The sequence below is a fragment of the Nannobrachium achirus genome (assembly GCF_963921795.1).
Source record: "Nannobrachium achirus genome assembly, chromosome: 6".
Taxonomy (NCBI): Eukaryota; Metazoa; Chordata; class Actinopteri; order Myctophiformes; family Myctophidae; genus Nannobrachium; species Nannobrachium achirus.
The window spans coordinates 15,553,721-15,580,383 of record NC_137815.1 but is presented as its reverse complement, the minus strand read 5'-3'; the positions used below and the strand labels follow the sequence as shown (position 1 = coordinate 15,580,383).

The 26,663-nt window shown below is 42.8% G+C and overlaps 1 protein-coding gene across 1 annotated transcript in view; it reads left to right on the top strand.

Moving 5' to 3' along the window:
- LOC308286832 (membrane-associated guanylate kinase, WW and PDZ domain-containing protein 1-like) overlaps positions 1-26,663 on the top strand; it is a gene marked incomplete at its 3' end in the record, with an annotated part of 229,261 nt that overhangs the window by 182,281 nt on the left and 20,317 nt on the right. The window contains exon 3 of the mRNA XM_080727955.1: positions 22,078-22,197. Within this exon, the coding sequence (XP_080584081.1) occupies positions 22,078-22,197 (120 nt within the window). The remainder of the gene's footprint in view (positions 1-22,077; positions 22,198-26,663) is intronic.

Here is a 26,663-nt window from a genome sequence, read left to right as displayed (position 1 = left end):
GAAGAAAAGAATTACATTAAGCTAATCATCTAGGGACCCCACAAAATAATTTAGGGACCCAATTTGAGAACCACTGCCTATTGTGCCTCCAACATAGCAACATCCGCAGTGGCAGGTGAGCCAGGTACACAACATTATGTGCTGTGATGTTTTGAGTGCGTATGATGTTGCTGTGGCCACATCTGTTCTTGCCCATCTGTCCTCTGAGCCAAGGATAGTTGGTGGGGGTCCCCAGCTAAAAAATAAATGTAGCATCACCTGGCCTGAAAAGTAGGCCTAGGTCTGAATATCCTGGAAAGGTAGGTTGGATATTCATAACTAGCAGATCTACAATAGCAGTAGCCTGGAACCAGACCAATCCACCTGGGCAAATAAAATAAACAAAAAACTTGCCCTTGCCGAATATGGGTCTGGTCCCGCTCAATTGTGAATCAATTTCCTCTCCCCCAAAATGTGGGGGACCAATCAGGGCCCAGCATTGGTCTGGTCTAACCAATTGTGTCCAGAGCCATTTTTTTTTAACCCACCCCCTTGGAAATGAAAATTCTGCCCGCGAGTCCAGACTAATATCCGATATGCAGTGAGGAATTAGTATGAGCAACGCCAGGCTACAATAGCAGATCTACAAGCTCACAGTGCGTGATGATCATATCAATTTTGGGGGACAACATGTCTGAGAACCACTGTTCTGTAAGAGATCTCTTGTTTACTTCAACTTTCCATTAAATATTTAAAACGATGCTTAGAGTGTCTCTTGATCTGACTAGACACACTCTGGACAACACTGCCAACATAACAGTGATGTGCAGTGGTGTAGTGTCCACTGCAGGACACTATTTTAACCATTTTATAGAGGAGTAGTTCACCCAAAAAAGCACTTATTTTCTAGCAGGGCTTCCCAAACTTTTTTGTCTCAGGGCACCCCATAAATATTTTTTTAATCCATGGCACCCCTACATTATAATTTTCACTCCCAGCACCTTATATTTATAGCATATCGTCGGTTGGAAACCTTGTATGTCCAAAAACGTTCGTTTTGTATTTATCATCTATAAAATAAACGAAACTAGTGAAAACAGCAGATCTACAAGCACACAACGCCCCGCATTGCGAGGCGTCGTGTGCTTGTAGATCGGCTGTTTTCACTAGTTTTGTGCGACAGTCTTGTATGATGAAGCAGGGCTTTGCTTTACCAAAAGACGTACACATTTTAAACTTGGAGATACAAGGTTTCTGCCCGACTTGACGATATTTTAGTGATTATGTTGTGAGGAAAACGTTGAGATAATAGCCATTTTGTTTAGAACTGACTGAAAATAACTTTGTACTTCAAGTTTAAAATGATAATAAATATTTTTTCAAATGATCTCGCGGCACCCCTGGACTGCCGTCACGGCACCCCAGGGTGCCCCGTCACCCACTTTGAAAACCCCTGCACTGCAGGACACTATTTTAAGCATTTTATAGAGGAGTAGTTCACCCAAAAAAGTACTTATTTTCTTCCTCACTCTTTGAAGCCTTGAATGCATGGAGATTTGTTTTGTTTTTGTGTCAATAATTTGATGACGGGGCATCGGTCAATAGGAGATACCGCTGGTCATCAAGTTGATGGGAGTCAGATGATGGCCTCATATTGGCTACAAATCAAAAATAATGATAACTAAGAAGCAGTGCTCTTCCTAACACAGGTCTCTGCCAGGTGAGGTAGGTTATTGTGGCCTCCTGGTGGCGCTATAAGGCCGTTTTGAAAAGGGTGCCATGTCTTCTTCAGCCTTTCAGGGCAATCGGACCATGCATTCATGATTTGAGGCATTTTGTTCCAAAAATGATTGATTGATTGATTCACACACACACACACACACACACACACACACACACACACACACACACACACACACACACACACACACACTACCCCTCACACATGTGCACATACAATGGCGTGGCAGACCTGTATCCGTCGGTGACCCAGTCATCTCCTCAGTCGGATTGCCTGAGGAAAAAGGTGCTGGCTCAGCATTCTGCCCTGTCTGGTCTGTAGAGAGAGAGAGGGAGAGATAGCGAGTAGGGGGAGAGGGAGAAAGAGAGGGAGAAAGAGGGAGAGGTTGGGCGGGGGTTCACCCAAGGTTGTGTACGGTCCATATACTCAACATATAACCAACGCAGTCCTGTCACTGTCGAACAGTTCTTGTTTATTCGTGGACCACTTCTGGAGTGTGGTGTACTGCTACTGCTTGCCATTGAGTACCTACTTACTTAAAGGGGCTTGAAACCCTAGGTTGATTTTGCAGTTTGTTTTCCACTTCTGGTAAAAAACGACAGCAGGGTAAAACCCTGGCAGGCTGCATCACTCTGACCTTATAGTACATAGCAAATAACGGGGGTGTCTACTCTCTGCATCAGGCTTTTATCTTTGCAGATGAGTAAGGCGGGGAACGAGGCGAGGGCATGCCTATGAAAATCTTTCACACTCGTTACTTGCACCAGCAGAGCGTACAGGTACTGCATTCGGCTGTGTAGGTAGGTAGATAGCTGTGTGTGTGTGTAAGCCCGTAGCCCAATCAGGGACCAGCATTTATCTTTTTCATAAGTAAGTAACAGAATGGAAGGGAACGCTGAATCAAGGTGTAGGATCCCGTGTCTCAAGAGATACAATAAATCCCATAGCCCGAAGGGACAGTCAGCCGTTACTGGTTGCTGGTTGTCAGGGAGATATCACAGCCAATCGGTTGACAGGCTCTGTCTCCGCCCTGCAGGTTGCAGTGTTTGTGTGAAGATTTAACATGAAAACAAAACTAAATCAATTGACCAAAACCCAGATCCCCTCCACCACTACACCCCATGCCATGATTATTTAGGCAGATTCATCATGTAAGCAAACCTAGATTTTTGGTCTGTGATGGAAAGTGATTTGTTAAAAAGGTGATTTAGTTAAAAAAAAAAAAAGAGAGAGAAAGAAAAGCCTAGCGCGAGGCCCTCCAGGTGCGAGGCCCTGTGAGGCCGCACCGTTCGCTCTACCCTAGCGGCGGCCCTGGTCCACACCATGACGATAAAGCAGTAGGGCTGTCACGATTATGACATTTTACATGACGATTAATTGTCACTCAGATAACAGATTACATTTCTGTTTGGCTTTTAGGCTTTGAAGTTGCACATGGTAGATATGACACATAACCTAAATATACAAAGAAATTACTGTCATATTTGACAACTTTACACTTAAAAAATAACATTGATAGTGGAAATAGCTGATCTACAAGCTCACAACGCGTCGCGATGCAACGTGTTGTGAGCTTGTAGATCTGCTATTTCCACAATTTTTTACGTTGGAAAAAAAAAACATATGAAAATTTTTCAACGAGAACGATTATGACGATTATGTTAGATAATCGCGATTATGTCAAATAATTGCGATTCGACGATTATGTAATAATTGTGACAGCCCTATAAAGCAGTCATAATTTATGTGAAGGCCGACATATCGTTATCTTTATTGTTATCGTGCCCTGTGGGAAAGAGCCCCATCGCTCCCAGTGGAACATAGGCTCTCTCCCATCCAACCCGGCCTTTGTCTGTGTGTTCTGCCTCTCCCCAGCTTGCTAGCCAGTTTGCTACTTACAGCAACTCATCATTACTAGGTTTGTGTATCATTTTGGTTTCATATTGTTGCTAAAACCTCAAGCAAATATCTACATTTTTTTTAATTTTACGTAAATGAAGTCCTACTTGATTGCATTGCACTACATTGTCACACACAATTATCAAAAGTAGCTGACCGACAAGCTCAAAACTCGATTGCCGATTTGCTACTTCTGCTGTTTTAGAATTTGAATCCTGAAAAGTAACCGTTTTGGACATATGAGGTTTCCACCCGACAGAGACGATATGAAACGGCTGCTGTAATTTTCAAAATATCGTATCGAAGTTAGAAATCCAGTATTGTGACAAGCCTTAAGGCTCTTTTCCACCGGCAGCGATAACGATGACGATAACGATTTAAAAAAGTGGGTTTTCAATTGAAGTGGATCGGCAGCATCCACCCAACACCGATAAAGACAACGATAGCCGACAACTACATCGGTAGGATCAACAACGATGTGGTTAAGATCACAGTGATATGGAACTGGGTCTCTGAAAAAAGCTTGCGATGCGCTCTGCGCAAGCGGCTGTTAATTGGCACCTCTTCACATTGATGTCCGATAACTTTATCGGACATCAATGCGAAGGCATAATTATCGCTGTGATATTTTATGGCTATCGTTATCGCTGCCGGTGGAAAAGGGCCTTTAACCTTAATTCTTAATAAATTAATCTTGCGACACATTTCTTATACGGTAAGAAAACATTGTTGGTAGTCCTTAATAAAGCACCATCGAACAGTTACATTACTAATTGTCTGGCTACTGCCAGAGTACCGTGGACATAGGTTGTTCTCTGTGGCAGTCTTTCATCTCTCTCTCTCTCTCTCTCTCTCTCTCTCCCCCTCTCTCCTTCTCCCCACCTCTCTCTCCCTCCCTCCCTCCCTCCCCCCCTCTCGTTTTTCTCACACACAGATCATTTATGTTTTTTTTAGTTTTAGTTCTTTCTTCCTCCGGGGGCCCAGGTCCTTTGAGTCCTCCTCTACGGTGTTCTGTGTCTCTGTGTGCAGTGGAGCGAGCAGAGAGTTATGAAGCCCTGGGAGACAGCAGTGTGGTCTGTGTCATCATTAGAGGACAGACAGTCTGCTGCTGGCTGTCCTACCTGTCCTGTCTGGGGATGGAACCATATAGAGGAGGAAAAAATCCTAAAAAAGAGCCTTAGTTTTTGAGGTACGCCTACCCGGGGTAGAACAAAACGCGACATAGTTTTTTCATATCTTTAGGATGTCCCCTTCATGAAATGGATTGTCCCAAGTTTTACTTTGACTGCAAAAGTCATGAAATTGATCCATGAAGGGACTCATCACATAGGCAAAAAAACACCTATCCTGAAAGATGGAGTTCCAAGTCAATCCTTTGTCATTTTCTACCTGCAGGTTGTTTTTACCTCATACTTGCACAGATGGTCTACAGGTAGTGTCCTTACATCCCAGAACAATCAGAATGCAAAAATATGGTTCTGTTTTGAATCTGCAGCCTTTTATATAAGGACTTTCTATAGGCGGAAATTACATTTCTAAGGCATGTTCCCCTGTAAGTCTGGTGATAATCTTCTATAAGGGGTAGAAAAAAACGCGACATAGTTCTTTCAAATCTCTAGGATGTCCCCTTCATGAAATGCACTGTCCCGAGTTTTACTTTTACTGCCAAAGTCATGAAATTGTTCCATGAAGGGACTCACCACATAGGCAAAAATCACCTACCCTGAAAGATGGGGTTCCAATTCAATCCTTTGTCATTTTCTACCTGCAGGTTGCTTTTACCTCATACTTGCACAGATGGTCTACAAGTAGTGTCCTTACATCCCAGAACAATCAGAATGCAAAAATATGGTTCTGTTTTGAATCTGCAGCCTTTAATATAAGGACTTTCTATAGGCGGAAATGACATTCCTAAGGAAGAATCCCCTGTGATCCTGGAGATAATCTTCTATAAGGGGTAGTACAAACCCTGACAGTGTTTTTACTTGTCCTCTTCATGAAATGGATGGTCAGTAGTTTTACTTTTACTGCAGTAAAGTCATGAAATTGATCCATAAAGGTACCCACCATAAAAAAGCCTACCCTGAAAGATGGAGTTCCAAGTCAATCCTTTGTCATTTTCTACCTGCTGGTTGTTTCATCTCATATTGCACAGATGGTCTACAGGTAGTGTCCCTACATCCCAAGGGGGAGGCTCTCTCCATTCCGACATGTCGCCACTCCGAAATGGACTTCTTATTGTCGGAGTGGCGACACTCCCATGGGCCTAAGGTTTAGGGTTAGGGGTAGAGATAGGGTTAGTGTCGGAATGCAGACATGTCGGAAAGGAGACATGTCGGAGTGGAGAGATGCACCCATCCCAAGGCCTAATTCTCTTCACCTCAAAAGCAGCAAACATATTGTTCTATAAGCAGTCTATGGTATTCAGTCTTAAATGCAGTACAGTATGTATGTAAGCCTATATTCAGTAGAATACACTACACTTTGTGCGCCATTCTTAATGCCAAATAATCAGCAGCCTTTTCTCATTTTCATTTATTTCTTTTTCAATCAACAACTATTTTGAGCAGTGTAAGGGAGACTGACCAATGTTTGATTATTTGGCATGCAGTAAGCCAAAGATTCTCAGATCCTGAAGTTCATGAATGTGCTTCGCCAGCTTGTTGAAAGCTGTATTATTGCTTATTCTGAACAGGCTGCTTGTTGCATTGCATCCAGTCAATGCGTGGCATGCTAGAAGACTCTGCACAAAGCCACTCCCAATGTATTTGTAATATCAGACATTGGGATGTATCGTTGTCTATCCAGGGCCGTGCTTAGTGATTTGGAGGCCCCAGGCAAACCCCAGTTTGAGGCCCCTGGGTCGGGAGCCATATGCGGGTCGCAGACCAATTTCTAGGGGTCGCGAATAAATACTCCCTTATGTTTTGTTTCCTATATTTTAGCTTTTAATTATTTGAATATATATATATATATATATATATATATATATATATTAATAACACAAGTTTAATAGCCTATAAACTCTAGCACTTTTTCAAAAGAATTCCAGAGAAAATAATAAGAGGAGGAGGGAGAAAACAGGGGTTGGGTGTTTTACTCAGGGACACTGCAACACATTGCTAACCTGGCCTGGAATCGTACCTGTGACAACCAGGGATCTGGTTCCCTTGGCAGGCTCACTAACCACTCAGCTATGGATGGCCACAATGTTTGACATATAGAAGATAAAGGATGAGCTTCAACTTCTCTCACCAGAAGCAACTTACACAGGACAGGTAAAGTAATAAGAATAAGAATACTGAGTTAAACATTACATTACATGACCATGTTAACAGCCTTTTGTTAAGGGCCCTTTTACTATTTATATATGAGGGTATTGAGAGCTTGAGTTTGAGAGCTGGTGGGGCACCAAATGAATTTGGGGGCCCTCAAAACGTAACGTAACGTAAATATAAATATATACAGTATAAATTTTGTTTATATTTTTAAGGAGACTAAAGTAACTTGTGACATTAAAGCTCTTTTCAGATAATCAGTGTTATTACTTATAGTGTTTAAAAAAAAAATTAATTATAATAAGAATAACTTTTAAGTGCATGTTTTGCAGTGGTTTTCAAAGACAAAGTTTGTCTCACAGGACAGTCAGTGGGTTAAGGCTATACATATCCATTCGAAGTTAAACACATACATTACATGACTATGTTAAGGGCCTTTTTACTGTTTATTTATATTTGACGATAACTCATGTTTGAGAGATTGAGAGGCCCCAAATGGATATATTTGGGCCCCTCAAAATGTTAAATATAAATAAACAGTATACAAACTATGCGCAAACTATGCGCCATCTTTAAGAAGCCCCAGTAAACCCTGTGAAAGTATTTCAAGTTAAACATCACATTTCATGTTAAGGCCCTTTTTACCCTTCTTTTATATTGATCTCATCCCGGGCCCCACTTCAAACTATCTGGGGCCCCCAAAATGAAATGGAATTGATACACATATTATATGTATATATAAATATGGGGGGCCTCAAAACTTTTTTTAAATATAAATATATACACACACTTTAGAAATAATGTATCCATTCCCTGCATCGATCCTTCTTAAAGTTAAAGTAATGTACGTGACATCACAGAACAGACACAAAAGAACCGCTTGGGTAATCAGGACCATTGTTCTCTGGTCACACCTTTGAGAGCCACGCTCTTTTCAGATTCTAATGAGCTAATGTTAACCCTCACCCTCACTTCAACTGTTCTCTGTCTCACAGTTGAGAGCTCAACTGGGGCCCCCTGATGGCCATGTTGGTAAAAAAATAAAATAATAATAATAATCTCATGAGGCCCCCAGGCTGTGAGGGGGCCCCAGGCGGCTGCCTATTTTGCCTGTATGGTAAGCACGGCCCTGTGTCTATCCCATGACCAGCATGCATGAAAATGGCAGCTATTCCAAGGAGTTGTTGACTGACATAGTAGGCGAGCAACACAAGTATATCCATAGTACTGTACATATAAATTAGGTCAGGGTCTGAGAACCTTTGGCTTGACAGATAGTCTACCAGAGGCTTCAGGATGTTCAAGACAATATGCCCTCACTCTCTATGGGTTAGGGTTAAGAAGGCAAAGGGCCAGGTGGGTTCTAGTCTTGATGAGCTCCGTTGTATTCTTGCATCAACAACAGACATGCCAGTCTCACACCTGCCTCCCACTGAGGATATTTTTGAATGTTCAACAGGCTATGTACCAAACTGGTACAGTATATGGTGCCACAATCATGTCCCCAAACCCCTTTTGTGGAATCCATTTGGGAATTGTTGGATGCTAAAGGATACATCACTAAAGCCTGTCCTGTTCAAAAAATAGCCTGCACCAAGCAGTAAGAGACCTCACCCAACTCTACTGCTATGATAAGGATTGTTGCAGTCAAAGTAGTACGTGCCTCAATGTCTCTCTGTGGGATTGTGTTTTACATAATATTGCTCTTGTATTTACAGTACATTGCCTGTAAACTAAAATAAACAAGAAATGACACAATCCTTTTATACCAGCTTGTGCCTTGTGGACCAGCCTTGACTGTAGAGCATTGTAGTGGCCCTTGGTTGTAATCCACTGGGAACTGAATTCCTTCTTACCGTTTATATTATAATAATATATACCATCATACCATATTTATTACCATAACATAAATAGTAAGACTGAATTCAATTAATCCATTGACCAGCCATTGACCAATAGATACACAGCCGATTACGTCACGAACAAACTCCTGACAAAATTATGTCTGAATTTGGGAGATCACAGCTTTGTATCCATTGACCAGCTTTGCAAATTGGTCAGTCCCCCTCACACTCAAATTAGTTGTTGATATGAAAATATTGAAAAAGAAATAAACTAAATAAATTAAAATGAGAAAAAGCTGCTGTTTGATTATTTGGCATGCAGTAAGAATGGCACACATATATAGAAAAACTTCTGATTCACAATACAAGCATATTATGACATATTCTTCTGGTTTATTTTGGTTGTTGGTGTATTCCCTATTGACAATCTGAATGGAGTTTGTTAATTTGTATTGATAATGAGCACCTTATCGATCCTGCTTATTGACCCATGGGCTTTTATCGAGCCCACTGTTGAGCGCTTTATAATATTTTGTGGGAAGATGTGAGATGTGAGATTCTGAACAGAACTGGTATCTTTTTGCATTGGCCAGTTGTTGTGAGTCTGAGTTTGTCTATGAGGATGAGAATTGACAAAAGTAAAAAATATTGTCATTTAATATCTTTAGAAAATCATTCATTAGTGTGCAGTAAGTGTTAAATGGCTATATATTATGAATAGTACTGTAACAATGTATTAATCGCCTCTTGTCTTGATTATTTAAACATGATGTCATGGGCCGCTATGTTTAATAACAAGCTTGATAAGCCCAAAGCTTATTGATACCGGGATATCAAGTTTGTAGTAGGCCCTTGTTTCCAGCTCCTTCCCTACCAGTAAGTGGAAATGGTGTATGACTTGTGGGGATATTTCTGCCCTTTCTTGGTAAATCACTTTTTTGCATTCTGATTATTTTGGGATTTAAGGACGCTACCTGTAGACCATCTGTGCAAGAATGAGGTAAAAACAACCAGCAATAGAAAATTACAAAGGATTGACTTGGAACTCCATCTTTCAGGGTAGGCGTATTTTTTGCCTATGTGGTGAGTCCCTTCATGGATCAATTTCATGACTTTTGCAGTAAAAGCAAAACTACTGACCATCCATTTCATGAAGAGGACAAGTAAAAGTTATGAAAAAACGTTGTCATAGTTTGTACTACCCCTTATAGAAGGATTACAGTGGAATTTTCCTTAGGAATGTCATTTCCGCCTATAGAAGGTCCTTGGCAGCAGATTCAAAACAGAACCATATTTTTGCATTCTGATTGTTCTGGGATGTAAGGACACTACCTGTAGACCTTCTGTGCAAGTATGAGGTAAAAACAACCTGCAGGTAGAAAATGACAAAGGTTTGACTTGGAACTCCGTCTTTCAGGATAGGCGTTTTTTTGCTTATGTGGTGAGTCCCTTCATGGATCAATTTCATGACTTTTGCAGTAAAAGCAAAACTCGGGACAATCCATTTCATGAAAGGGACATCCTAAAGATATGAAAAAACTATGTCGCGTTTTGTTCTACCCCGGGTAGGGGTATGGTCAACTTCTGGCCTATTTTTTCCTCTACTAATATGAAAATGTCATATCACGATTACTGTGACAAAAGAAATCGTGATTTACGATATTATCGCGATAAGCTAAATCTATTATCCTGGGGCCAAAACAATTGCCCAAAAAATAACAGATCTACAAGCTCACAACGCGGCGCGTTGTGATGCATTGTGAGCTTGTAGATCGGCTGTTTTTTTTTTTTGCAAAGACATTTGATAGAGTGAAAAAAAAAGACTATCAACTATCAAGTATGTATATTATAAGTACCTTTACCAATTATAGAGGGTTTAAATGATACCGGATATGCAGCGTGGCAAATAAAAAGTGAATTGATCCCAGCGCATGACGGAGGACGATATCACGTTCAATTAAATCTCCACGATACGATTATTGTGAGTGTTTTTTTTTAATCACGATAAACGATAATATCACGTATCGTCCCATCCCTAGTCCTGTCCTTACCGGGAGGAGGACGTCCCCTGGCCCGCAGCAACCCAATAAACCAGGAATACCCCCTGCCCTAATGGGCAAAAAAGACCATTACTCCATCAAATGTAATCAAAAACCTATACCAGGGGTCTTCAACAGGGTGTCCGGGACCATTAGGGGGTCCTCAGAGCTACTACAGGGGGTCCTCCAAATCTTTGAGTGATAGAAAGCTTTTATTTTCTCCTGTTAACCACTTGAACCCTATTGTCCATATTCTGAGAACTTTAGCCAAAAACAGCAGATCTACAAGCTCACAACGCCTCGCGCTGCGAGGCGTTGTGAGCTTGTAGATCGGCTATTTTCGGCAAAGAGCTTTGGTGTAGAGGAGAAAAAGAAGTACACAGTGAAAGGTCAAGTGTATTAAGTATTGGCGGTTCAAATTGTTAAGTATCTGAAAACACACATTGACATTAATCCAAAATACACTGATGATTGTGCTGTCAAATGATGAAACTATATGGTATCTATGGGTTGTGGGGGGTCCCTGCTTCATCTATCTCTCAACTAAGGGGTCCTTGGCCTGAAAACCTTGAAGACCCCTGACCTATACTAAATTGTCAAATAATATAAGAAAGAGGCAAAAAAAAAAAAGCGAATTGTCTAACTACAAGCTCTGCTATTTTCACTATAATGTATCTGTGGAACTGGGTCAACCCAACCCAGTCCAGTAAAAGCAACGTGGGGTGTGTGATAGTGTGTGCACTGCACACCAGGTGATGGGGACTCAAAGTTCTCTACGCACTGCTGTGCCTGGCCTGCCAGGGAGTTTGTGCCGTGATGTACTGTAGTCTTCTTGAAATGCTAATAACGAGTTTTAGGTTGTTTCTTTTTTTCCTTTCTTTTTTTGCAACGCCCACCCGCCTCTCTCAGCTTTTTTTTAGACGGCGCCAAATCGAGAGCCAGCAAGTGCTAGACAAACCCCCTCACAGCTGATCTCCAAGGCACCGTTGATGGCTGGGTTATGCCAACTCGTATCACTTCAGAGTCTCCTCAGACTCTCACTCTCTCATTCTCACTCTCACTCTCACTCTATACTGAAGGTCAGCATCCGGAAGACCAAATGCATCCAACCAGGGGTGTCGCACCAAATTCTGGGCCCTGGGTACAAGGATTCACTGTGGGCCCCCTATGAATGTTCTTCATAGGGGGAGGAGGGGGTTTAACCTATTTAGACTGGGAATGCATTATTACGCATTATTTTGTGCGTTAACTATTGAAAAATAGCAGATCTACAAGCTCACAGCGTGGCACCGAGTGCCACGCTGCGAGCTTGTAGATCTGCTATTTTTTGAAAAATCCTGAAAAAAATATGTGCACATTATTGACACCATTCTATAAATGTCTTCTGAATCCTTCAAAGGTTTTTTTGAAAAACCTATGTTTCTATGTCAGTGGTGCTCAACCCTTTTCTTGTGAAGGACCCCAAAATGATATGTATTTGGCCACGGACCCCCATCTCAAAATATTTAGTTCCAGGGACCCCCCCCCCCCCCCCCCCCCCCCGAAGCAAAATTTGTGTTACAAATGTTTGCTTAAAACATATATATATATTCAAAGATTTGCAGAAATATTCACGACTTTTCAAATATTGCAGATCTACAAGCTCGCAGTGAGGCACTCAGTGCCGCACTGTGGGCTTGTATCTGCTATTTTTCAATAGCTAAAGTATAAAATAATTAAGGGCTCTAGTAACTCAGTCCCACTCCCCCCACCCCCCACCCCCTTGTGACGCCCCTGCATCCAACTGTCATTATGTGCATTCAATCCCCACCGTGAAGAACGTTGTGAAGGAATCTCTCTCTCTCTCGCTTTCTCATTCGCTCTTCTTCTTCTTGCTGTCCTTTCACAGATTGGTCAATAGAGCTTTTGTGGAGGCGGGGTTGTGAATTAATTAGCCCCCCCCGATAGCAATGACACAGTCTTTGCTATGGGGCCGAGCCAAGCCTCTTGCTATTTTAGCCCCCCACCACCCACACCCAACCCCTTGAAATGCTAGGCCACAATTCCACTTCCAATTTGCGGGCAGCTAGAAGTGGTGGTTCGGAATCAATGGCCGCTTTTGTGGTGGGAAGTGGAGCTGACATTGGGCTCAAGCTCGGGGCCCCGAGGACTCTCCAAGGTGGACGGCCTTTCTATAAGAGAGAGAGAGAGAGAGAGAATAGCTGAATAATACGGCTCGGTTTGTGATAGACTTCACACACCCGCTTCTGTCTTTTGAACTTTTGAATCGATTTCCGCTGGGCAGGGGCCGAGAGAGAAGGACGAGGCGTCTGAGCCACGTGTAGAGAGAGAGAGTTTGAGAGGTTTGCAGATGATTCTCCCGGTGCCACTAACTCATGAATGTTAGCGCCGCACGTGTGCCAAACGGCCCGTCCACAGTAAATGGCAGTGATGGGGAAATGTACTCACATTTGTTACTAAAAGTATCAATACTGCAATATATAAATACTCCGTTACAAGTAAAAGTCCGGAATTCAAAATTGACATGAGCAAAGGTTGACACTAAGGTCTCAGAGGCCCTTGCCCGTCGGGCAAGTACAGGTCATGTTCCATTTGCCTAAAGGTCATGCCCACTTGTCCGAAAAGTAAATCATCCATTATTAGATGATAGTTAAGATTTAATTACCGCTCAATTTAACACTTATTTCTTTACTTTCTGGGGCTGTGCGATAAAATATCATGCGTGCGTGCGTGCGTGCGTGCGTGCGTGCGTGCGTGCGCGCACCGTGCTTCAAAAGCTCACAACGCATCGCGAGCTTGTAAATGGTCTATTTTCTGTGCGTGGCACCGTACAATGGACAAAGTATACATTCACTACTAACTGTATCGGTCCGGCCCCATTTTCAGACTGTTTGGAGAAAGACAACGTGACCTACTGTAGCATAATGTAATATTTCAGGGCGTGGCATAACACATTTAAGTAAATGTACTTAAGTTACTTTCCACCACTGGTAGACGGCTGCCTTCCTCCTGCCTTCACTGTTTGAATCCCTGAGCGTTCCTTTAACTCTCAGAGTGGAACTTTTCAGGATTCAAATTCAAAAGCAGGTTCCCCAAAATGATATGTATTTGGCCACGGACCCCCATCTCAAAATATTTAGTTCCAGGGACCATCCAGAAGCAAAATTTTAGTTACAAAAGTTCGCTTTGAAAATACATATATTCAAAGATTTGCACACATTTTCACGACCTTTTCAAAAATAGCAGATCTACAAGCTTGTATATCTGCAATTTTTCACTGGATAAAGCATTCAATAATTCTAGGCCTATGATAATAAATAAATAAATGTTCTTTGGACATACACTGACTTCACGTGCATGTGTCTCTGTATGCCTCGCTGGTGTGTCTGCAATCCATCCACTTGTACGCTTGCCCCCATATTTAGACACTTGTACGCTTGCCCCCACCCCACTGAAATCTAAATAATTTAAATCTCTAAAATAATAGAAAGCAGTAAATGAACACACTTTTAACACTCATCTTTTATTTTCTATAATGACAATCTAAAATACGAACCCAAAGTTGTCCTTTAAAAAAAAGAAGAGATAAAAAGAAAAACACATCATTGCTGTCGGGTCTCTCCTTTAACTCTTGCTACTTTTGTGACTTTCCATATTATGATGAGGTTTCCACCTGTCAGAGAGGATATGCATCTTTATGCGTGAGCGCACGTTTTGAGTTTGCGCGTGTATCTATCTGTACGTGCACTTGCAAGAGTTTTATCCTACCATCTGTGATTTATCACCGGTGTCATTGAACGTGGCTTCGATAGATATGAGACCCCCCCCTCTCCCACATACCCCTCCCCCCTCAGCCCCACGCATCTATTTTTATCAGCTTATATTGCTCACCAAACCCACCGGAGAGACGCCAGAGATTGCGAGATAGACAAAGAAAGAGACGAGAGAGGACAGGAAATGGGAGGCAAGAAAGGCAGGGAGTAGGGTGATTGGTGTGGGGGGTGGGGGGCTGGTGTGGTAGCCATCTTTTTTTTGTGTGTGTGTTTGAAAGACTTTCTTTCGAAACATCAACTTTGTATTTGTGACGTACGCGTGTCGAAGTGTCTCGCCTGAGCAAGACACTTAACCCCTAGTACTTGAGCTTGTAGATCTGCTATTTTCCCTCGTTTTGGGTCCTGTGGGCTAGTGTGTGGGCTAGTGTGTTGCTCATGGACACTTTGACACATACTGTACCGTACAGTATGCTGTGAGGACACTCAGCTATGGCTGTCCGTATTCTTATTGGGTGCATCTCTCCATTCCGACATGTCTGCTTTCCGACAGATAGCTACTAACTCTATCTGTAACCCTAACCTTAACCTCTATGGACGTGTTGCCACTCCGACAATAAGAAGTCACTGTCGGAGGGGCGACATGTCGGAATGGAGAGAGCCCCCCGTTCTTATTATTGCTTTGTCTTGGTGTTCCAAGTTCTCTTTTTTCCTTCTTTTTTCCTGTATCATTGATATCGGGCAGAATCCTCTTCTCTCCATTTTTTTTTTTTACTTTTTGTGTTTTTTCCCGTCAAAACACCCTACTACAGAGTTCCGACAGGGGGGCCTCAGAGTTACTACAGGGGGTCCTCCAAATTTTTGAGTGATCGGAACCTTTTTTTCTTTTTTATATTTACCACTTCAAAAATAGCTGATCTACAGTAGCTGATCTATAAGCTTGTAGATCTGCTATTTTCGGCAACAAGGTTTGGTTAAGAGGGGAAAAAGAGCAGACTAAGTACATAGTAAAAGGTCAAGTTTGTTAGGTAATGACGGCTCAAGTGGTTAAATATCTGAAAACACAAACTGACATGAATCCAAAATACACTGATGATCGTGCTGTCAAACAATGAAACTGTATGGAATCTATGAACAACTTGTGGGGGTCCCTGCTTCATCTCTCTCTCAGCTAAGGGGTCCTTGGCCTGAAAACGTTGAAGATCCCGGCCCTACTAGATCATACTACAGCGTCACTCAAAAGTATCCAAAGTAACAGATCTGCAAGCTTGAAACGCGGCGGGAACCGACAAGCTTGCAGAGCCTCTGTTTTGGAACTTCAATCCTGAAAAGTAACGGTTTGGGACCCATGAGGTTTTCCACCCGATATCATGTTAACAACGCCGCAGGGTGCAGAGACAGAAAGTGACGGTTGCATTGCCCAGTAATTATGGAGGCCATAAGCATAGAGTGAGTTAATTAGGGGACATATAAGTACTTGTTAGGCAAAGAGTGAAATGGAGAGGAGAGAGAGAGAAGGCCGTAAATAAAGTGAGGAGATGTGACTTTTAGCATCAATTAAGCCGACTAGTGTTGCGTTGGGTCTCGGTCGTCATCTATATCCCGCCATGAATCTGTTTACCACGGGCGCTGTGGTGATTGGGCCAACTGTCGGCACTCATTAACACCACACATGCGCTAGCCAGACACACACAGGCTATACCTGCCAATGCCAGCACAGACACACACACACACGCGCTCGCACACACACTCACACCACATATGGCGTGCTCCCACCTAGGTGCTACTACGACTGGCACCTCACACACTCAACCCCATTGAGTAAATAATGGCATGAAACAAAAGGATAGCGTCCCCTGTCTGCCAGTCGGTGTACTACCACCCATGCTTGTGTTCACGGACAGAGTGCTAGGCTTTCATTCGTTCTTAGCAGGCTGTCGAGTGTGACATGGAGCTCAAACTTTTGAGCTGATGCTAGTTTAGCTTGTTTTCTGTATGGGGACTTCAGATGGAAGCATCCTTGCTAAATGCCGGTGTATTTACACTGCATTTTATTGTGTAGTGTTCATTAATATCTGCTTTTTCAAGCTTGTAGCATCCACTAACACAGTGGGCCACTTTGTTGTACCTAAACAGAACTAAATATAGAGTTTGACAGCAGGGAAACATAGAGTACGTGTCTTCTCATCACTGTTGAGAAGAATAACGTTTCTTTTTTTTTATTCTTTCAGGCACATACATGTAATAGTAAGTAGTGTAACAAAGAGGTCATTATTTACCTACAATACACTTTAACCTTATATACAGTATATTGTAACCCTTATTGATTGAAGCGATGTTTGCACAACATATTTGTCATTTTCGTGTAGAACAGCATCATCTGCACAGCAAAGAAATGCACTGTCATGATTTTAGCTGTTTATTGAAGGCACGTTACTGAACATGTTCAGGTTGTTTGCAATCAGCAGAGCTGCATGGCCACTCAGCCTTGGACAAGAACCACCTGTGGATCCAGCACCAGCATCCAGCATACAGAGTAGTGGGGATGTGCATATCTATGCCTCTTATCTAAGAAGTGATATTTACTCACCATATTAAAGAGATTTTTAGTGTCATGGGGTATATGGGAGTTATAGATTTGTTGTATGTTTTTTAATGGTAGACTTGACATGCTAGGATCCAGAATAATTGGATCAGCATAAAATCTGCCAGTGTGTCAAACAGACTCAGTTGTTGGTGGGACTTAAAGGACAACTCCGCCCTAAATCACTTCTAGGCTCATTTCCCTACTTATATTGATCCAAAATGTCCATGGGGTCTATTAGGCAGAAATGCTCCTGTTGTCCAGTTTCCCCTGCAGAACCCAGCAGCTCTCATAGCATAGAGTGGAGCCTATATAAGCTAGGGGTGTGAAAGAATATTCTATATTCGAAGATTCGTTCGAATGTTAACAATAAAAGAATATTCGAACGTAAAAAATGGAGCTTTGAATTAATTTATATTTAATTAAAACAAATCTACCGCACTTCTCGCGAGATTCTGGGCGCATGGAACGTTAAAAGGTGGCTGGTCTCGCAAGGCAGAAGTCTCCATTCGCTGCTGCAAAAGTGGGTTGATCTACAAGTCCACAATACGTCGCTGATCCAATACGTTCATTACGTTGTGAGCTTGTACATTGAGGGTGCCTATTTAGCGACACCGTCATACAGCGAAGAATAAACCTCCAGCTGCTTCACTTTCCCCTCACACTGTCACTGGCCGTCACATGTCGGAGTGGAGAGATGCACTCGTCCGCCTCGCAGACAGTGCACAGTGCAGCGCGCACACACAGTGCTTTTAAACTGGCTCACGTTGATTCAGAATGATTAACGAGTCGAGCTGAAACGGGCGACTCATTTAGTAATGACGGGAAGGCATACAAGAGACTTCCCCACCGAAAACACTATAAAAAAGCATGGATTTCTTCTCTCACCGAGTCAATCTCCCCGCACGCAGCCACGCGGTAACGGTAAAACTTCCTCCGTCACTCACACTGCTCTTGTTCAAACCAAAACATAATCCATTGGTGTGATTGATTATAATTGCTCATTTCATGTCGTGGCTGTTCCAACTCAACTCAATCACAGCTGCTGTGAGTGAGGCACGCTTTGCAAGACGATCCGATTCTGCTCTAACGCAGGCACGTGCACACATACATCAAACGGGGCTTGAGCCCCTGCCCTTTTAACAGAGAATTGTCCACCAAAAGGCCCTTTTAGAAATGTCAGCCCCTGCCTCTCTTAACATTCTTTGCACGTCCCTGACCAACGCGGACCTGCACACAGTAAAAAAAAAAAGCGATAGAAGCGACTGTCTAGAATAAACAGCTTCGAATTGCGAATGCTTCGAATTATTCGTTATTTTCGAATATTCGAATTTATTCGAATATACGGGGGATTTTCGGGCGAATATTCGAATGCTATTTTTGGCACATTTTCACAGCCCTAATATAAGCCTATCGCTTTTACGCTATTTGTTGTGGTCAAGTGTTTTTATTTTTCATGAATGTGGTACTAGTTGTCATTACAAACACATCCATGCCATCGTTGTCCCACAAAAGCCATCACACTCTGCTAAACAGATGTTATGCTTCTATGTGTTTTACTAAGTCCCGGAAAAGATGCCAGGTGATTGGCCAGTACAGTCACTTTGATTGGCAGTTGTGCTGAATGCTCACTCCAAAACATGATTCATGAGATTGTGGTGGCTTGTGTGGGACAACCAATGCATGGATGTGTTGGTAATGACAACTAGTAACACATTCATGAAAAAAAAAATCACTTTTGACAGCAACAGATAGTGTAAAAGCGATAGGCTTATAGGCTCCACTCTATGCTATGAGAGCTGCTGGGTTCTGCTGGGGAAACTGGACAACAGGGGCATTTCTACCTAATAGACCCCATGGACAGTCATTTTGGATCAATACAAGTAGGACAATAAGCCTAGAAGTGATTTAGGGCGGAGTTGTCCTTTAAGCCACTTTCAGACATGCACTGAATGAAGGAAGTTTTCCAGAGTTCAAACGGAGGGGACTGTATGTACAGTATGAACACAATATTCCGGCTCGGTAGGATCGGCCGTTCAACAGATTTTATACTGGCAGGACTCAGGACCCTTGACTTAAGTCTGGGACTCCGGGTAATGTCCGATTTGGCTCAAACCGCTCTATTTGTGGGTGGACGTGGTGATTGTCTGTGAATTTACATTCAGCGTGTTGACGTGTTGATGAGGCTTCTATTGCCTCTCCTCCTCCCGAGGTGTTTGGAGAGAGAGAGAGAGAGATAACTGAAACCCAGTTGAATCATTCTGCTTTTTATTAGCGTTCCAGTTGGAAATATCCACCGATTGAACACAGAGGACTCTTTACTACTGTAGTACAGTGGTTCTCAACCTTTTCAGGCCGCGACCCCCAAAATAATCATATTTTAACTGTGGACCCCCCCACCCTGACGAGCACTAGGAGTTGAGGAATTACATTTTGTATAACACGGTTCTATTGTGAAAATATCAGATCTACATGCTCACAATGCCTCGCGTTAATTTCTGCCTCTAATATTTGACAATTTGACCAATGTTTAATTTGTGATTTTAGAGGCATTAAAAGGTCCTTATATTGTTACTTTAGAAATGTGCAGCTACCCTCTGTACACTCAAACTTTATGTTGGTTTGTTTACTGTTGAGTGAGAAAACAATGTTGCACGTTAAGTTAATCATCTGGGGACCCCCTCAAAACCCGACCCACAGGTTGAGAACCACTGCTGTAGTATACTATAGCCTATTTGTAGACTAAACGAGACACCTGATGCTTCCCTCCGCAGTGCGCACATGGCTGTATATATACTGTATATATATAGTGAGAACAATGTTCTGAAAGATTATTGCATTGGATCCTGGCATCTCCCTCAGGCTGTGCCTGTGTTATATTTAAGTGGGAGTAGCTAATGTGTGCGTCTACAAGACTACTGCTATGCCTGTCACCCTATGAAACGGAGTATTTACTTGAATGTGTGAATGTCCCTGGACAATGTCCCCACCTGATTCCTCGGACATCTTCCAACTGTTCCAAGTGTTCATATGAGACCTTTGTTGGAGTGCTGTTCACCTCCGTCTCCTTTTCAGATTTTGTGTAATTTATTTGGTTGTTGTATCGTAACCGTACAGTAAATAGTACTGATTCTAGACACTAATGGGTCATTCTCACAGCAAGCGTTATCTACATTTGTGTCTATCCCTAGCTTTGGTTTATAAACACAATTATAGCATCACGCTATTACAGATAACAGCTAGGCTAGCCTATCTGAAAACCTAACTGGAATACAGGATTGTTCATCGTGTTTTCTGTGGTTGTTTCAGTTTACCGTTGCTCTTTTTAGTAGAGAAACGCGAATATAACACTATTGGAATGAGTCTGTCTGTCTGTCTGTCTCTCTGTCTGTCTGTGTGTGTAGTTTGAATTAAGGTATGCAGTATGTCCTGTATGTCATTCTGTTTGCAAATTGGTCTACCAGAGGCTGTCGGGAACGCCAAAAGATTTGCAGTTCACCGATTTGGTTATCAAAAGGTGCACAGCACACCAGTCCTTCTGAGATGCCAGCCAACGGAATAAACACTAAACCAGGGGTCTTCAATTTCTTCAGGCCAAGGACCCCCCAGAGAGAGATGTACTTAGCCAAAAATAGCCGATCTACAAGCTCACAGCGCCTCGCAGTGTGAGGTGTTGTGAGCTTTTAGATCGGCTATTTTTGGCTTAAAGAGGTGGTGCCATAGTTTTGTACTTTTTCTGTTTTTCATGTGTCTAGGAGGTTGAAAGTACTTCATTAGACCCCCTGATGTGGTTTTTTTGAGAAATGATGTATTCTCTTAGTATTTGTTTGTTTTCTCTTGGAGGCTGCCACCTTGTGGTCAAAAGTGTCAGTTAAAAAACACAGATACTAAGTGTGTCACAGTATCAACTCCTCCCCAATTGCCATTCACCCAACACTGTGGGGTGTGGCTATATCAGCTGGGTCACCACCCACCATGCCATCCATGCATACTTAATGAACTGGGGGTGTGGCCACATAAAAACCCAATTCTAACTCTTTCTGTATACTTTTTTGGAAAAAATCTTCCTCCTAGTATAATCATAATACCTGATAATCATGTTTTAGAGGGGGGGGGGGGGGAATCATGGCACCACCTCTTTAAGTTCTCAGAATATGGACATTAGGGTTCAAGTGGATTATATAAAAAAGGAGAAGAAAAAAAACGTTCTATCACTCAAAGAGACAAAGACCAACGTTTCAGACAGACAAGCTGCCTTCTTAATCTCACCTACAGTATTTGCTCACCTCTAGGTTGCCTACTAGCCATTTACAAGTCTGATTACAAGTCTGCAAAACAAATTAAGAGATCTTGCCATGAAATAATATTATTATTTCATGGCAAGATCTCTTAATTTGTTTTGCGGACTCCCCCAACTGAAACTATTTCGTGCGGGGGATACCATACAATATTTATTGAAAGATGTAAAATTGTCAGTGCAGCCTGGGCTATAATTTCCCCTCGGATGTTCCGACAAATCCTCCTTCCCGTGGCATTGGTACGAGTGTTGCTTCTGGCTTTGCCAGCTTCTCTCGGTTCTATGCCAGTAACGCTCTTTATGCAGATCTGGAACCAGTTTTCCTGGTTCTTTTTTTATGTAAAAACGCGAAAAACTGGTTTCCAAAATTATACTGGGCCCCCTGCTCGGAAGCAGCCCTCATACAGTAAACTGGCTTGGTTGAATAGGGTTATGGCTAGAACTTAGATTAACTTGACTGCTTGTCATTCAGTTGCAGTTTTTCTAAGTCTTCTAAAGCCATGTTTCTTGGGTTTTAACTCTTCTAAAGCCATAGTTCTTGGGTTTTAACTCTTCTAAAGCCACGGTTCTTGGGTTTTAACTCTTCTAACGCCAAGGTTCTTGGGTTTTCTAACTCTTCTTAACGCCATGGTTCTTGGGTTTTCAGGTACAACCCGCCCACCTCGAGAAGGAGAGCTCCCCGGGGTGGATTACAACTTCCTGTCAGTGGAGGACTTCCTGGAGTTGGAGAGGAGGGGAACGCTTCTGGAGATAGGAACGTATGAAGGTACAACATTCTACACGTCCTACACACACACACACACACACACACACATCGCCGTAGTTTCTTCACATCTTAAGTGCTTCCATTGCAGACTGTTTGGCGACTGGAAGCATTTTGGAAATTGTGTGAGCCCACAGTCTGTCTCCAGAGACTCCCACGGTTGCTTTAGCCTTGCTGTTGAGCTCTGGGTTCCCTTTCTCACCGGTCTTAAACGGCTATCTCGATCGGGGCCTTGTTCTTCTCAGCGTCGTAGGCTACTGTATAGTTTAGGGGCGCTACAGTGAATCAGACCAAGTTTCAAAAAATGTAAAAAAAAAAAACACTCAAATAAAAAGTGACAATAGCAGATTGAAAAGCTCACATCACAATGTCGCACGACACCGCTGTGCCACAATGTATGAAACAGCGCTTAACGCTCGGTTGCTTAAAACACAAACGCAGCAAAAAACGTTGCGAATAAGTAACCGATGGAACAATCGCCGGGAAAGCAATCCATCGTTGCGGCCTTAGCCCTGGACGTTTAGGCAGACACGCGCCTTCTGCGTCTCCTCACCGGCGCCTTGGTCGCGGTCCTTCTCCTCCTGCGACGAACGGTGGTGGTGGTGGACTTCCTGCGTCTCCTCCTCCTGACCGGCGCGGCTGCGGCCACGCGTCTCCTCCTCCTGCGGGGCTTGGCGGACGTGGCGCGACGCGTGGTCCTCCTCCTCCTGCGTCTGACCGGCGCCGCCGCCGTGGCGACTCTCCTTCTCCTCCTTCTTGCTTCGGCCTTCGCCGGGGAAGCGGGAACTATGGCGTCTGTCATCCTCTTGCGGTGGAAAAATTAACTAGAGTTAAGTATTGCCAAAATAGTTAGTACTTGCGCTGAAACTTCGGGACTGAACACAGACTCTGTGCCGTCGCCATTGTTATAGTGCTTGGAGGCCCGCTCCGTGACGTCACCTTGATGACATAGGGCACAGTGTTTGGAAACAGTACTCAAATGGTTTTACTTGAGTAGAATGCAATGAAGAAATACTCTGTTACAAGTAAAAGCCTGGAATTCGAAATGTAAAAATACAAAATTATTGGCATCAAAACAGGCCCGGCGGGCCCGTGGACCATATTTATTAAACAAGCACGTGTACACAAGTGTGTGTGTCACTAAGCATAGGCAAGTTAAATACCATTGTAAAGCTACGTGTCTTGTGATTAAAATTATTAATCACAATCCTAAGGACATGTTACCATAGGAATTCATGACGGAAACGTACAGAGATGGGAACCTTTTGGTTGTAAAGGCTAATTAGAAATGATTTGTTTTGTTTTGTTTTGTTTTTCGATCACAATCTCTAGTCTGCTTATCAGTATCTGGTGTTAGAGGAGCACTTCACTAATGTTCAACCTATCTTCATGTAATTGGTCCTCATCTCTTGAATGCTCATTAGAAGATGGTCCAGTTGTTTATCTGTAGTGGCTTGTGTCTCAGAGGAGGGCTGTGGATGTTGTGGCTGCAGGTCGTTCTCATTGTGATGTCTGTATGTTTTTATGTTTTAAATTATCAATCGCTAAATCTGGCATATTTACACATAATCATGCGTATGTGTTACATGCGTATGTGTTGCATCATGCTACATCATGCCTTAGTGTTCATTAATGTGCAACGTTCCCGATTGATAGGCTTCGATACTTTTGTTTGATGCTGTAGTGCAGGCAGGGTTCCCCGATTAGTTTTCCCCAAGGGCCGAATCATAGATAGATAGATACCTTTATTATCCCAAGGGGGAAATTCAGTTGTCCAGTAGAAGCACAGCAGTATACAGTTATTTACAAAGTTACAGAGACGTAAGAAAAGATAGATAAGAGGGAAAAAGAAAAAAAAACCAAACAAAGACAAGAGCAGCAAAGACAAGAGCAGTATGTCTAGGGTACCAAGCCGGGGGCCACAACATTGCAGGGGGCGACGGTGGCGTTCCCGCTACTCCAGCGACAGTTCAGATATCGTCGTTGTCGGGTGAAAATCTTGTATGTCCAAAACCGTTCGTTTTGCATTTATCATTTAAAAAATGATTTAAACTCGTTGTGTGCTTGTAGATCTGCTGTTTTCACTACTTTTGTGCGACGGCCTCGTATGATGAAGCAGGGCTTTACTTTGTGAAAGAACGTACACATTTTGAGATACAAGGTTTCCACCCAACAATGACGATATACTAGTGTTGTTGCTGCTCTTATACCACCATTATTACTGGGGTTGGTGGGGGCCAGACAGTAGCCCCCCGCGGGCCACAAATGGCCCGTGGGCCGCCTATCGGGGAACCCTGCTGTAGTGTCATCAGGTAGGGCCGTAATTTATGAAAAAAACTCAAAAGGTTACTATGTGGAGATAAAAGGTTTCTGGCCAACAACCATGATATAAAGGCCAAATAGACCCATTTGATAAGGCCATGTGTCGTGTCACACACACATCAGCTGTGTGGAAAATGTGATTTTCCACTGACCAGCCTTCCGCATAACATTGCAGTCTCCCATTGATGCCACCCATGCAAAACACACGTGACGCGTCATTGCTTTCCGTAGTAGGCCTAATGTAGACTTACCATACCAGCTACTGTACATCATACTTTTCTTTTTAATCAAAATTGGAAAAATAACATTGGTCTCAAACAAGCCCCCTGAGGCAGGCTTTTTGTGTTATCCTTTTAGCGTAACATTTGACTGTATTACCTGTACTGTTAATACGCCTGTTAATGAAGTATTCAATCAATCAAGCAATCAATCAATCAATCAATGCGCAGACAAGTGTACAGGGAACGTCATGGTGCTGTCACTACATTACCACGGCAGTAAAGAGGTCTTGTTTGTGTTTTAACAATGTCACAGAAGTGTGACGGGTGAATATTTCCAACTCAAATGTCAATGAATGAACTGGTTTTTCACTGATCTTATCTCTCTGCCCAAACAACCCTCAGGGACAGTCAGGAGAGTCCTCAAACACGCCCACCTGCTCAATGTAAATTCACCTCAGTATCACCTTGTCCATTCACACATAATATAGAGCCGTTTTAGCCTAGGTTGAATCTGATATTAAAACTCTTGTGTGTGTTGGCGTGTGGCAAAAAAAGTATTTTTTTCTGCACTGGTGCCATCAAAAGCCCCTTTTCCACTGGCCCAACACCACACCACACCGCCCACTTGTGACAGGTTTTCCACTACACGGACCTGGGTAGAGTGGTGTGAAAGTGGTACTAAACGTGGTACTAAAGAGTATCCAATCTAGAGTAGGTCTGAGCTAGGCCAAACAGGGCCAAACACTTCATAATGACTGATCACTCACTGGCTTTTCATTTAGACCACCAGGATATAGTTGTAATACATCATAATACATTCTACCACTATTATAATCTATTATAGTGTATTATAATTATCATAGTAATACATTAATACTTTATAGTGTATTATAATCACAGTTCTAATCCATTATAGTGCATTATAATTAGGATAGTTGTAATACAAATTTATATTGTATTATATTCACAGTTAAAAGGGTCAATTTGTTTCTTACCGGTAGGGGTACTTTTGTGTAATGGAAAATGTAGATATTTTTATGTGGTGCAGTGTAGTGTGGTGTGGTGTGGTATGGTGCTAAAGCTGCAGTCGAAAAGGGGCTTAACAGTGGTTCCCAGGTGTCCAGGTGGTCCCCACTAAAATTAATGAATATAGCTTCACAATCATTTCAACCACTTTATTTATACAGTGGCTGATCAAACATAGCAGATGTACAAGCTCACAGCGTGTCACTTTGTGCTGCTCTGCAGCTTGTAGATTCTGGTACAAAAAATAAATTAAATTATTAGACAGAAACAAAGACAGAATGGCAGAAAGAGCGAATACATTCTCTGGCACCTGCCGACCGGCAGTTCGACCATCAGTCGTGCTGCATCGCCCGGCGATAGGACCGGCGGCCGCCGCACGGAACTCTAAGTAGGAGACCTGCCTCCGGTTCTACTGCCGGGACTGCTGGTCGAACTGCCAGGCCTATCGCCGGTGATGCAGTGCGACTGCCGTTCAAACTGCCGGTCGTGCGGCGGTACCTGCCGCGGTATTTCCGCGGCATGTGCCGGTGCCAGAGAATGTATCCGCTCTTTCTGCTATTCTGTCTTTGTTTCTGTCTAATAAAACATATTAGTTATAATTACCAACACATTATTTCTTATTATGGCTTTATTATGTCTTATTCGGTCTTAAAGTGTACTGTAAATTACTATGGGACCGTCTGTCTCATGTCAGGTTCCTACTGTAGCTGGACATCTGTACGTTGACACGTACAGCCTGTCAAACCTCCATGTCACACACAGTGCATAGTGTGAGTGAGGCTCATGTAAAGCCACTGACTAGAACAGATCACTCAAGCACAGCGAGACGTGTCACTGCTGGAGAGGGTACACAGTCAGCAGGGGACCCTCTGATGTGACTCAACAGAGGTTGTACTGTTG